We start from the raw sequence: 14642 nt of genomic DNA on the forward strand, positions 1-14642 counted from the left end.
ATGGTTGGGAGTAAGGGGTTCTGGGCCAGTAGGATCATGAATATGCTCAACACTTAGTGGCCTGCTGTTGATTATGGCCATTGTTTCATAGAGAAATGTTCTCAGAGTCGTTGTGTCTGCTAGCGGACTTGTCGAGCATAGATATCAGGATGCTTCGGATTATTTGAATCTGCCGTTCCCAGACTCCACCCATGTGGCTAGCTGAGGGAACATTAAACACAAATTCACAACCAAGTGCCTTCTGACATTCTTGATCCATTCCTTTGAGCAACTCAGAAAGCTCCCTTTTGGCACCAATAAAGTTTGTTTCTCTATCACATCTTAACTGACGCACTGGTCCTCGAATAGCTATAAATGATCGAAGTGCATTCAGAAATGCGTCTGTTGTCACATCATCGAGTGTCTCTAAATGCACTGCTCTACAGCATAAGCAAGTGAATAACAATCTGTATTGTTTCATTTCCTTTCTTCCTTCCTTTACTGAAAAGGGACCAAAACAATCAAGTCCACAATAGGTAAAGGGAGGAGATGTTTCAGTTCTCTTGTCCGGTAGGTTTCCATGTGTTGAACCTGTTCTTCTGTATCGCCTACATTTTACACAATTGTAAAAGAGACCATATTTCCACATCCTAGAATCCATATTCCGTTTGCACGTAACTCATTCATGGTCATGCCTCTTCCTTGGTGCTGTATGTGCTCATGATGATGTTTGATGAGCAGGGCTGACAAATTAGATTTTCGGAAGTATCACAGGATGCTTGACATTGTGATTTAAGGCTGGTTGAGATAGCCGTCCTCCCACCCTGAGGACATTGATTTTATCCAAGAAAGCATTCAACTGGCGTAACCTATTGTGCTTGCTCAGAGTGTGTTCCTTTTGTCTTCGGCGAATTCTTCTTCTTGCATGGATTTGATAATGAAGATTTCTGTTTCTTTTCGTTCTTCAAGATTGGTTGACTCATTAGTTCTTAACTGAAGTCCCTTAAACTCTCTGATGAATCTCTTGAGTTTGCCAACAGCTCTCACCATTTACATTTACATTTAATTTAATGTAATTTACGGCATTTGGCAGACGCCCTTATCCAGAGCGACTTACAACGTGCTTTCAATTAATATTGATGAAGAGATCAATTCTGGTTCACTAGGATCACCAGCTATTCTTTAAAGAGGAAGGTCTTGAGCTGACGTTTGAAAATACTCAGTGACTGAGCTGTTCTGACCTTGATTGGAAGTTTATTCCACCACCGAGGGGCCAAGACGGAGAAGAGTCTAGATGAATGTCTTACTTTAGTGATGGAGGGACCAGGTGAGCAGTACTGGAGGCTCGGAGTATACAAGGTGCAGTGCGAGGTGTAATAAGGGCTGTGAGGTAGGATGGGGCTACTCCATTTTTGGCTTTGTAGGCCAGCATCAGTATTTTGAATCTGATGCGTGCAGCTACTGGGAGCCAGTGGAGGGAACGTAGCAGAGGGGTGGTGTGCTAGAATTTGGGAAGGTTGAAGATCACTACTCTAGACCAGTCAGAGAATTTAGTGAAATGGTTGACCATTGAATTCAAATTTCTTGCCTCGACCACGTGAACGTGTGCCTTGCGGAGCTCAGGATCAGCCGCTTCAACCTCTTCCACCATTCCTTCTTCCAGTGTAAGATTTTGCTGCCAAAGAAAGTTGGGACCATTCAGCCAGTTAGATTCTTTCATTTGAAGTACACGCAATCTTCTTGAGGTGCAATCAGTTGGATTATTTTCAGTGCTGACGTCTTTACTGTTCAGGTTTTGTGCTAGATCTTATTCGCTGTATCCGATTGGCTACGAATATGTGGAACCTTTTTGCATCATTGTTCACATAGCCAAGAACCGCTTATGAGTCCGTCCAATAATACTCTTGCAGGTTTGCAATCTCAAGTTCCCTTCTGATGATATCACCTATACGAACTAAAGTCACAGCTGATGACAGCTCAAGTCTTGGGATAGTTGTTAGCTTGGTAGGAGCTACTCTTGTTTTTCCCATGACAAGTGAATCTGTCTTGTTTCACTCCTCACTCTAAGTTATGAGCATGCACCGTACCCTTTGAAACTTGCATCAGGAAAGTTGTGAAGCTCATATTGTGTTACTTCGCCCATGTTTGATGGATAGCAGCTTCTCGGAATTTTTAGAGCTGCTAAATGAGCCAGTTCCTTAAGCCACAACTCCCATTGTGGCTGAACATGCTCATCCCAGCTTACCTTATCTCTGCATAGTGTTTGAAGAATCTGTTTGCCAACCAATATGAATGGAGCCACAAATCCTAGTGGATCATAGACTGAGGCAACATTTGAGAGAACCCCTCTCCTTGTCAGTGGGTTTTCCTTTACCACAATCCTAAATTGAACTTCATCTGCTTCGACACACCATTGAACTCCAAGTGCTCGCTCGATGTGGAGTTCTCATAGAGCCATGTCTAGATCTTTGGTTTGAGCATGTTCTTGTGGTGGAATTACTGCAATTACACCTTTATCATTAGATATTAACTTGTTCAGACGTAAGTTTTCCGTTTTGCACAGAGTTCTTGACTCTTCCACCAAGTGAATGGCTTCAGCAGTCTTTACACTAATTAGGCCATCATCCACATAGAAGCTTCTCTGTATGAACTTGATGACTAGATGCTAGATGCTTGAGTCCAAAGTTGGAACCGGGAGATGAAGCTGCCCCAAAGAGGTGTACCCTCATTCTGTACACCAAGTGTTTGGAGTCTAAATCACCTTCATCCCACCAGATAGTCTTGATGTTCTTTCACAACTGGTGAAACATTTTTTCAATGTCGCACATTATGGCTATTGCACCTTTTCTAACTCGACACAGCACTCCAACTAATGTGTTAGTTAGATCTGGACCAGTCAAGAGATGATCATTTAGAGAAGTTCCTTGATAGCGTGCTGAACAATCAAAACCTACACGGATTTTCCCGGGTGTGTGGGGATGGTAAACACCATGGTGTGGAATGTACCATGCTGGTTGGTTATCCAGTTCAAACTGTGACACCTTCTCAGCATCTCCTCTGATTATGATGTCGTTCATGAAGTTAACATAATCCTTGTAATATTTCCCACTTCTCTTTAGTCGACGATCTAATGAGATGAGCCTATGAATTGCGCACTGTTTATTGTCTGGAAGATTAGGTTTGTCTGTTTTGAAAGGAAGCGGGATTTCATAGTTGCCATCTTCCTTTTGCCTTATTCCTGCTCCTACTTTAGACAAGAAGAGCAGATCTTCCTAAGAAACTTGATTATCATCTGCAGAATGATCTGTAAAATCTGACTCAAGAGTTTTAATTATGTCAGATGGATTGAACTCTTTAACTTGAGTTCTGCACACAAAGTGTACTCTTTTCTTTAGCTGAACTGATGGATGCACAGCTGGTGTCACTTGTTGCACTCTAGTTCTATGACTGATTCCTATTGCATCACTATCATCACTTACTAGATATGAGCAGCCAACAATGCTCCAGTCAAGATCAGTTTGCTGCGCATATGGATGATTGTCTTCACCAGACAATATCTCTCTCGGAAGAAGAGCTCACTAACAGTTGTAGCCAATGAGAAGGCCAACTTTGCCGTCCAACTGTGGTGACAGTTGCTTTAGATGTGGCCATTTTAGAGCTGTTTCAGAAGTTGGGATGTGTAACCGGTTCGCTGGAATGAACTCCCGTGTGAAAACAGGTAGTAGTGGAATCCTCTTTTTTGAGTCAAATCTTCTCACTTGTAGACCTTTCAGTTTCTGACATGGATGGCCAGTCTTCAAACATCCAAAACACAGCTTCTCTGTGTGCACAAACTTAACACGTTCCTAAACTGTCTTTTCAGCGAACATTAGGCACTTATCAAGCATGTGTCCTATCCTTCGGCAGAAGACACATGATGGAACCCTGTTCTGCATTGCACTTGTGGTCAAAGTCTTCAGGGTGGTAGTAGCCTAGTGGGTAACACACTCGCCTATGAACCAGAAGACCCAGGTTCAAATCCCGCTTACTACCATTGTGTCCCTGAGCAAGACACTTAACCCTAAACTGCTCCAGGGCGACTGTTCCTGTAACTACTGATTGTAAGTCGCTCTGGATAAGGGCGTCTGATAAATGCCGTAAATGTAAATGTAAATGTCTTTCCTTGAATTATTCTGCTTCGTGGATGTTTTGGTCTCTCACCTTCAACGCTCTTGAGTGCTTGTATTGAGGATACAGGGTCACAAACGAGGTCTGCTTCCTTTGACAGGAAATCAACAAACACTTTGAATGGAGGGTACTCAGCTGTTGTCTGTCAAACTTCCATTACTTTACAATTCCAGTTGGAAACTAACCAATCTGGCAACTTCATCAGAGTTCTTTGACTTTCAATACAGTCATTAAGAACTTCCAGTGTCTTAATCTGGGACATTGCAGCCTCACATCTCCTAAGAAAGTCTGCAAACTCTCTTAGCTCGCCAGCTTCCTTAATGTTTATCTTTGGTCATGCATGCAGCTTGTCTCTAAAGGACTTCCCAATTATGAATGGGTCTCCAAAACGGGTCTCTAACAGCTTCCAAGCCGAGTCATATGCTGCTTCTGTGCCTAATAGAAGGAATCCTTCAATGGCTTTCTTTGCTTCCCCACCTATGTACTTTCTGAGTTAATGAAGTTTTTCATTCTTTGGAATATTTTTTCCGTTCTGTTAATGTTTCGAAGGATAGTTGCCAGTCCTTGAATTTTAAGGGATCTCCAATAAATACTGCAGGCTCTGGTGTTGGGAGACGATTAGCACTTATAGCTTCTGCTAACACATCAGCCAGATCTGAGTTGTTCAGCTCTTGAGGCCTGAACACTGGGACTGGAGGATATTGTGGTAGCTGATTGTGACAAGGGACTTGACTCATCACTGCTGGAGATTGAGGAATATACATTAAGAGTTTGGGTTGTAACTGGCAGAGTGTGAGGTATAAATGGAGTGCTTATGGCCTGGAAAGCATGTTCTGTAGCTGGAGGGATTGTGGACTTAGTGACGTGAAGCTCTGGTGATACTTCAATACCATACAACAAATCGGTAGTTTCAACATTCTCTTCAACTCCTTCATAGACTCTCACTCAACCTCTTGCAGCATTCAGCTTCTTTACTTCTTCCAGGTGTGCAAGTTTTCTCCGTTTGTCGTGGATTGCCTGCTGTCTGGCTAGGTTTTCAGCCTCGAGCATTTGAAGTTCTATTTCTTCCATTTCTTGTTCCTCCAATACTGCCAAGACCTCTTGAGTTGCAGCAACGTCAGCAACAGCCTCTATTCCTTTGACAGAATGGATGCTAGAGTGGGTAGAGTTACATTTTGATTGACGAGACACTGGCCTAGAGACAGAACCTGTGGAGTCTAAGATTGATCCAACATCAGGCCAAGATTCTTCATCTATATCTGCTTTGTCCTTTAGGCTGTCTTTCTGCTCTTTGAATAATGAATCCTGAGAATGATATGCGTGAATCAACTTTGCGCCACAGGTCTGGATCAGGGGTTTGATGCAGTTATTCATAAATGGCTTTATAAGTCAGCATGGGTACATTTTATGTTCTCAATAAGATCACTTAATTCATCCTCAGAAGCATCATCACTTAATAATTATTTTCCTATTCGAGCTTGACACCTCCACTTTTAGACAATTTTATATCTATGTTGAATGTGCGTCTGTCTTTTTTTTTGAAGCTCTCTTCCCTTCTCTGTCAGGGTTCGCACTCTTTCACCTCTTTGAGGTCCTTCTGCTGCGGATTCAGTATCTGTAGCTTCAGCTTAAGAAGGTGGTTGCACCTTATGCACATTATGGCAAGATTCAGTTTATGTCAGACATGTTGAAATAAAATTCATGTGATTGTGCAGCTATTAAACTTAAGTTTGATTTCTTCTGTTCTATGTGCAAGGGAAAGTTACAGGCTCAATTTAAATGGCCAGAAAATGTCAGAAACCTGGATGAATCTTCTAAACACTATTAAACACTAAAGAATATTGCAAAGAGAAACTTTTAAGCTTAAACTTCATATTATCGTATGTCTCAAACAGATGAGTTCAATAAAAATTACCTTAACTGAAATACGTAAGTAAACTAAGTAAACAACAATGTAAATATATTTCAAGAAATTTTAAAGTGCATCTCTCTTACATATAGTACCCCTTTAAACTAAGTAGCTCTTGTGAACTCAAACTTCTTTATGAATATAATACATTCTTCAACATTAAATGAAAACAATTTAACTTTTGGGAATAAAAACATTTGGTTCAATATCAATTATTCACTTATTAATATTTCAAACCTTGTGACAACAAAAATAAATGCAAACAGGTTAGATTAATCTCTACATTAACACAACGAGCAGAGACTGAGTTTAGCCCCATAATAAGAAGGTTGCCGTTTCAAATCCTGAGCTGCTAAAGTGCCACTGATGTGCCACTGAGCAAAGCACCATCCCCACACACTGCTCCCTGGGCACCTGTCATGGCTGCCCACTGCTCACCAAGGGTGATGGGTTAAAAGCAGAGGACACATTTCGTTCACATTTTATAATCCCCTCAGTAAATTGCCCATGTTTTGCCTCCTCACCTCTTTACATCTGGAACTGAGAAGCACTATATACATTGAAATAATTTCATACCTTATTTAAACCACTGACAAAGTCACTGTATAATGTTGCTTAGCAACATGTGGCTATTATTTTTTCATTTTTGAATCTAAAATTTGTCAGAGACATGGCTCTATTCACTCCACAGAGTTAACCCTGTTTTGGATTTCAACTCTGTTAGATTAATACAGGACGTTGAAACTGTAGGATGCTGCACCCTGTTCTCAATTATTTAATAATATTAATATTATTCTTTCTTCCTAACCGCAGACACACACACTGTTTTCTTTGCTGGGTCTCAGTCATGCTTATGTCACCAGCATTGGAAAACTGGTTGGAGTTGTGGCCTTGAAGGAGGTAAGGGTCCATATAATATGAATGAACTGTTACATTTATATAATACATATATATATCTGAACACTCATTGCTCACCAAGCAACTACTTAGCAACAATTGTACAACCTTCACAAGATGCACCCACACATTGCAGTGTTGTCCCTGAAAATATGAAATATTTACTCAGTAGAGAGTGAATGAAACAGTGGTTCTGACAACCTGCCTGCAATTTGTACAGTTCATTTGGAAAATAAACTAAAGGGGGCATTCCCTTATGCTGAGTAAAGACCTACCATCAATTAAACAGACTCTGAATAACCCCAAATAACGTTCTTCTGACATTTATTCAGTTGCCATGGTTCACAGAGAGCTTTCAAGTTAATCAAATCGATCTCAAAAGAGATCTCATTGTTAAAGGGTATACAAACCCACAGTGGATCTACCATGGAACGCAGAGAAGACAGACATAAAAAGTGTAGATGATATGGGACAACAATGACATTCACAAAAGTTGGACATCCTGAAAATTAAAGACACCCAAGAGACCTACAGCAGCACTGATGGAACTTCATGAATGAAGTACTGGTTGTGTAATAACAGTCTCTCCATGTGTTTGAACTAGGGAGTAGGGATGCAAAATGCAAGCATTTCTTCTTGGGGTTGCTGTTCTTCAGTTGAACCTTGGATTTAGTCCAGGAGGGGGAAATTAAATGGGGCAGTGGTGGCCTAGCGGTTAAGGAAGCGGCTCCGTAATCAGATGGTTGCCGGTTGAAATCCCCATCCACCAAGGTGCCACTGAGGTGCCACTGAGCAAAGCACCGTCCCCACACACTGCTCCCCGGGCGCCTGTCGTGGCTGCCCACTGCTCACTCAGGGTGATGGGATAAATGCAGAGGACAAATTTCACTGTGTGCACCGTGTGCTGTGCTGCTGTGTATCACATGTGACAATCACTTTATTATTATTAAAATTATGTGCAGTTGCAAATGCCACTTGAAGGGCACAAATCTGGAGCATTTTTAAGAGAAATAGTTGTCAAGATGCTGTGCTGTTATCCTACTCAACACTGTAGTCAAATGAACATATTTAGTGCATTTTCATTTCATCCAGTCAAAAGGCTGAAAATATCCAGCCATCAGTGTTGTCCAATTAAAGTATTTTAATACTTTAGGTGTATAGGAAGCTGAATAAAACCATTTATATAGTATGATTTTGTCATTCAGTATTGGGTTGTAGGCTTCAATCATACAGTGTTAACATAACAGCTCCATCCTTCAAATTAATATTTTTTTATTATAGTTGCAGACAGCCATTGAGGGCTCCACTCGGTGTGGGGTGCGGCTACGCCCTCCTCTGGCCAGTTTCAGAGATGCCAGTTGGAAAGCCAAAACACCAAACCACACATCTTCAACACATGAAAAAGACCTGTGGAGTGAGGAACAGAACAGAAACGGAAAAGATGACTCCTGCAGGGGCAATGGCACTCCCTCAGACATACAATGCAGCCAAGGCAGCTACCCTAAGGAGACCCTGCCTTCCACTTCCTCCTCCTTTTCTCTGCCACCACTAAACAGAGAGGAGATGACTGAGGAGAGAGAGGGTGAAGATGAGTCCATTTAAACATCACATTACAACAGCACACATGTATTTTGCTGTTATGCTTAAAAGTATATAATTGATCTAGTGGATCTAGGTACAGACCTTCTGCATACACATTTCTTTTCTACTTTCAAAATATGTACTTTTCTTAATTTTCTCAGGTCTTTTAGAAATTAGTAACTTCTTCATCACAAATTAATCATAGATTAAGTGAATGTGAATTATTTGTTGATCAAAATAAATGTAATGACTTGGCAGTGATTGCTTCATGGAGGAAGATTTAGTTCACACCTTCTTATAATGATTTAAGTAGGAAGAGTGGTATCAAGGGTCTATGTCATTTTACTTCCTATATGGTACAGATTGTCAGGTTTGTATTTACTGTTTAAATACTAATCAGATCTCATTATGGTGAGTATTCATGTACAGTACTTATGTTAGTGAAGCTCTTTTACTATAATTTGCAGACTTGTCCAAAACCAGCAGCTATTTACTGTGACAACTAAGTCAGCATATATAATATTACAGCAGAGGAAAACCTATTGAGGTGATTCCACATTAATTGTAAAAATATAGGCTACTATTGTGTTGCTGCAATGTGTTTTCAAGATACAGTATGTATCTCAGACTGAGGACTGCAAAATGTAAAATGTCAGCTGTTGCTTAATGTGGCAGATGAAACCAATATTTTGGACTAACGGTAATGATTAAGCTTATGTCTCTTTACAGGAAACACCAGATATTTAAATTGTGGCTTTATTTTAGCCACACCATTATAGCCACACCCACTAATATCTGGGCTTTACAATGACCTAAATATAATTTTAGAGCATTTGCAAAATAGTAAATCTTGCAAGATATTTTCTATGGTTATATGCTACCAAAAGCAATCCAAGGAAGAATCAGTACCAAGATCCTCATGATACATGTTGGAAGAGGAGACTATGCCATTTGGTTTGATCAGAACAGAAGAGCTACCATGGCAAAGAACACTGAAATCCTTTATGGTCTCAAAACACGCTGCAGCATCTTGCTGTTCACAGGCAGTATAGCTGCAGAACAGTCAATGTGGCCACAATGAATCCTATACAACACTGAAAGCACCTACAATGAGCACAAGAGCAATGGACAGAGGTGGCCTTGTCTATCAGGGTGTGTGTGCATAATTTATGAATGTATGCATCTATTATGAATGAGTTATGAATTTATTTCAGTATTACATTTGTTTGAATTTCAAAAGTCTTTAAGTTTTGAATTAAGAACCATTTTACTTTACTTTACTTTATTTAACAGACACTTTTATCCAAAGCGACTTACAAGAGGAAGACACCAGCAATTCTCGTTCGATTTCTATAGAATATTGAGTTTACAAACTAAGAGCCCTGATAAGGCTCAAACTTGTCAGTGAAGAGCATGCTCAGAGATTGTTAGGTGCTAGACGAAGAAAAATTATAATGTATTTATATTTTTTATATATATATATATTTTTTTATATATTTTTTCATCACAACTTCAACCATGTTGTCTTTCTTTTCTTGGATTTTTTTATATATATAAAACAAATGTAACACTGAAATAGAGAGAGAGAGACAAAGTATGGACATCAAAAATAGATAAAGTGCATATAATTGAAAACAAAAACTTTTAAGTGCCCAGTCAGTTATCTAAGGTTTGTGGACTTGTAGTAGCTTTAGTGTGAGCTGTGAAGGTAAATTCAATGTGTTAGTTACGCATTTACATTGTGGCAAATCTGCAAGCTGTGCTGCAATGGCCATTTTTAATACGTTGTCTGTGGCTATGGTCAGGTCCACACTTTTAACATCACATTTCTCCACTGCGCCTTTCAACAAGTCAGTGATGTAACTGCCAGTATGGCTCTCATTGGAAAACCAGTAGCCAGTCTTCATTAATGTGGTGGGACGTTATAATAACATCCCTACATCCATAATGTGTTTGCATGTTCGAGTGACATAGTGTGGCTATGGGGTGTTGACCATGTACCTGAACCTGGTGTTTTCAGGGGCAGTGTGGTGGCTTAGCGGTTAAGGAAGCAGCCCTGTGATCCGAATCCCGAGGTGCCACTGAGCAAAGCACCGTCCACACACACAGCTCCCTGGGAGCCCACTGCTCACCAAGGGTGATGGGTTAAAAGCAGAGGACACATTTTGATGTGTGCACCATGTGCTGTGCTGCAGTGGATCACTTTCACTTTTACGTTCAACCATGCTATATGGGCAGGAGAGGTGGATGGAGTTTGTTTGCAGTATCCAGCATACTTTATCGTTGCTTTGGTTGTTGCTGTACTGTATCTGGGTTACCTGGGAGGGTTCCTGCTCTTATTAATTTGTTAATTGGTTGTGTTGCCTGCATTTTCACATGTACAAAAGTACTGTATTTAAACTCATCTGATGTTACCTGGTGTCACACTGGTTTGACATGGCGAGGCAGTAGATCTGGAACGATAGCTGGACATGGCAAGGGAGAAGGACGCATACGCACAATGTCAAGAGACAGGGGTTTAATACACGGTCATGCGACAGGGGAAAACATCACCAAACAATGACCCAACAGTGAACAGACAGGAACAGGGCAGCTTTATACAATGATACACAACGTGAGGACAATGAACATGAAACTCCGGTCTGAATATCTCCTGAGGGTCAACAGCCGGACCAGATCATGACACCTGGATATAAAAAGGCATGGCACAATAGAAGTAAGAAGAATGTACAGTTTCAAATGTATTAATACAGGTAGGTTACTATTGCAGTTACATGTAAATATTGTATGTAAAAAATGGTACCAGTGTTACAATGAAACCCAAAACAAAATAAAAAAGAGAATAGAGGATAGAGGAAGAGTGAAAAAAGACAGGAACCAGGCTTCAGAGAGGCTGCCTGGCCCTGGTGACACAGGGGGAGAGAGAAAGGCCCAGAAGCTGGGGGGAAACCCCTAAGCCCCCAATGGAAGAGGAAAATTCTGCATTTGACACCCAAAAAGGTTGCCAGAGACACATAAGACTGTCCTTTGATGTCTCTTCTTTGTCCAAACAGATACAGGAAGACAGTGGTTATCCACCCCCGACAGGACTTTCCCATTATCTCAGAACATTTGCAGGCTTTTGACACCTCTTGCTTGGGGGAGGCCACAGTTTGATACAAGCCGAGGTTCTTCACCAAAAACAAAAGCACAAAATGCTATGGACCTGGAATTTCCCATTTTACATTTTTGGTGCCCTATGGGGACCTCAATTAGTACATTTCCCACTTGTGGGACTAATAAAGAATCATCTTATCTTCTCCATGATTGAGCATGTGCTGTAGATCACCTTAAGACTTGAGACTGTTGTTTGACCTACTCCTTTTCCTGGTCGGTTGGGAATTCAAATGGAGCCAATGGTGGTGGTTCTGTGTCCTTTACAATCTCAAGACGTCGGAAATTACATTTTAATGCAGGCTCCACATTGCAGAGTTCAAACTCAACAGCATACAGAGAATATCCAACTTGATCAAAGACTTTATACAGTTAATGGGACTCATTATCTGGAGTTTGATGAAGTCAGAGAATTGTAGAGCTGCAAACAGACGAAGAACCAATGACAATAATGATCAGATTGTAATGCAAAGACATGTAAATATAAAATGAAAATAGCTTAAAGTGATATCAGGGAATGCAAATTTGCATCATCTTATTGAGTCTAATCGACAACACTGGCCAGTAAATTGATATAATTAATAAGATAATTTACCACCATGCAGATTTGTGCTGTCTGACAGGTTGATCACACCAGATAGTTTGAACTCTTTTCATTAAAAAAATTCCTGCTAACGTGCAATAGGATAAAGAAATTCTTCAATAGATTAACACTTTCAGCTTGTTGCCATATGATTAGATTCCACCTTTTAACCACAAAAAAGCAGATTTACACAAATGTACATTTTTGCGGTTATAATATAGATTATGTCATAAAGACTCACAGAGTTAAGTGAAAAAAAAAAAAACAGCCTGTAAGTCTACAGAGTGTTCTCACAAATAATTTACACAGCCACGGTGTTTCAAACACTCTATGATCAAAAACATGTTGATCATACTGAACATATACTAAAGTACTTTAACTGTACAATTTCCAATTCCTGATTGGTTATTATCAAATTGTTCAATGTGGACAGCTTGCAGATGCATTTCTCTTATTTGCTGCCTCTTACAAAGCAAAATAATTACAGCTGCCATTGTTGTAAGTTTACTTCATCAACAAAAATGTCAAAAATCCTGTTATCAGTTACAGTCTTGGACCATGTTCATTTTATACCTTGTCAGAGTTAATCTGGATTTAGAAATGCCTTGGTCCCGAGCCTTTTAGGATATTTAAATATATTTTTATTTAAAGAATGAAGATTCTATTCCATACTATGTAGTAAAAGATCCACAGCCGTACAGGGTATCATGTCGGTGGACCAATAAGACTGTCCTTTGATGTCTCTGCCTTGTCCAAACAGAGACAGGAAGACAGTGGTCATCCACCCCTGACAAGACCCATCAGGACACCTTAGGCCATTTGCTGGCTTTTGACCTCTTGCTTGGGGATGGCTGCAGTTTGATAAAGATACATGCAGGGGTTCTTCACCAAAGACAAAAGCCCAAAATGCCATGGAGCTGGAATTTCCCACCTTACACACATAGGTGTGACAGAGCTTGCAAACTGCACTTTTTTTATCCAAGTCCATACTAGCTGGTTTATTTTTAGTCGCTATGACATAATGTATAATGTTTTACAATTTCAGTCTGCCTGAAATTCCAAGCAATAATAAAAGTACCCATCCGTACAGCATCATCTACAGGACTGGAGGTTGAGACTCTCACCTCTAATGACCTCACTAAATAAAACATTAAACAGCAAACCTTCAGTGAACTAAATTTGTATAAGAAATGTCCCTGTTTTGATCCAATATCACCATGTAAAATATTGCGATATTATGTTGTATTCTCTAGTCTTCACACACTGCTCTCCAGTTCCTTAAAATGGCTAACTACTACTAACAATTGGTGATTGGTTAAATGCAGAAGACACAATTCATTGTTTACACTTAGTGTTATCTTATTACAAATAACCACTTTTACTTCACTTTCACTGCTTCCTGTTGCATATTTGGGGGTTGGGGCACACTTGAAACTGGATGATAAATGATGAAGAAACACATTGATTATGATAACTGATTTGAGAAAAACTTTTAGAATTTGAATTGATCTTTAGATGAAAGTGAAGTGATCATCATTGTGATACACCTCAAGCACACACCAAAATGTGTCCTCTGCATTTAGACCATCACCCTTAGTGAGCAGTGGCAGTCATGAAAGGTACTTTGCTCAGTGGCACCTCAGTGATTTGGGATTCAAACCAGCAACCTTCAGATTACGTCCGCTTCTGCTTCCTTACCCGCTAGGCCACCACTGCCCCAGTTGCACACATAAGATCCACAGTGGTATGAAATGGCTTGAAAGGAAGCTAATGTTAAAAGCTAATCATAAAAAGTTGTAAAAATGTATAAATAACTACTGCACATGAATGAATACATGATTCTAACTGACTACAGTTCACCAGTCTTTTCTTTCTTGTCTTTCTGAGTTTAATCATGATGAATCATCATCTTTTCATGTGTCAGCTTCTGTCAAGTGTGGTGCAGATAAAGCAGAGAGACCCTGTCTTACTGTCTTACAAACATGTCTGGAGATTTAACTAAAATGGACCAAATTCACATTATTGTACTAAAATGTCAAACTAACAAAAACGGGTTTTGGAGCGGTAACTGTTTTGTGTGTATTTGCTCAATATTTTGCTGAAGAACAGTTAGACATTTGTTTGAAAAGTCATTTAAGTTCAGTCTTTGTATCAACATAACAGAAGACTTTGATATTCACCGTAAACTTACCCAAAACTCAATACACTCAAGTTAAAATCAAAATTGAAACCAAACTTTTTGTGGCCTCTTGTTAATAATTTATTCATTCACATCATTATAATGGCATACAAAATACCTTGTCTGAAACTCGGTCACCCTCTGTTCAGAATTCTCCAGTTCTAAACACAGATTATCTGATGTGTTACAATCGG

General features: G+C 39.9%; 1 protein-coding gene across 4 annotated transcripts in view; it reads left to right on the forward strand.

Annotated features, from left to right (window-relative positions):
- The window catches only part of clcn1b (chloride channel, voltage-sensitive 1b), a 69652-nt gene that overhangs the window by 33416 nt on the left and 21594 nt on the right, over positions 1–14642 (forward strand). For 3 of the 4 annotated variants that reach the window (XM_028975176.1, XM_028975175.1, XM_028975177.1), the window contains 2 exons: positions 6869–6955; positions 8234–8994. The exons of the other annotated variant lie outside the window; for it this stretch is intronic. In XM_028975176.1, the coding sequence (XP_028831009.1) occupies positions 6869–6955; positions 8234–8554 (408 nt within the window). In that variant the 3' untranslated portion in view covers positions 8555–8994. Of the gene's footprint in view, positions 1–6868; positions 6956–8233; positions 8995–14642 lie in introns of those variants that run through there. 4 annotated transcript variants of the gene reach the window in all.

Source organism: Denticeps clupeoides, chromosome 4, assembly GCF_900700375.1.
Source record: "Denticeps clupeoides chromosome 4, fDenClu1.1, whole genome shotgun sequence".
Classification (NCBI taxonomy): Eukaryota; Metazoa; Chordata; class Actinopteri; order Clupeiformes; family Denticipitidae; genus Denticeps; species Denticeps clupeoides.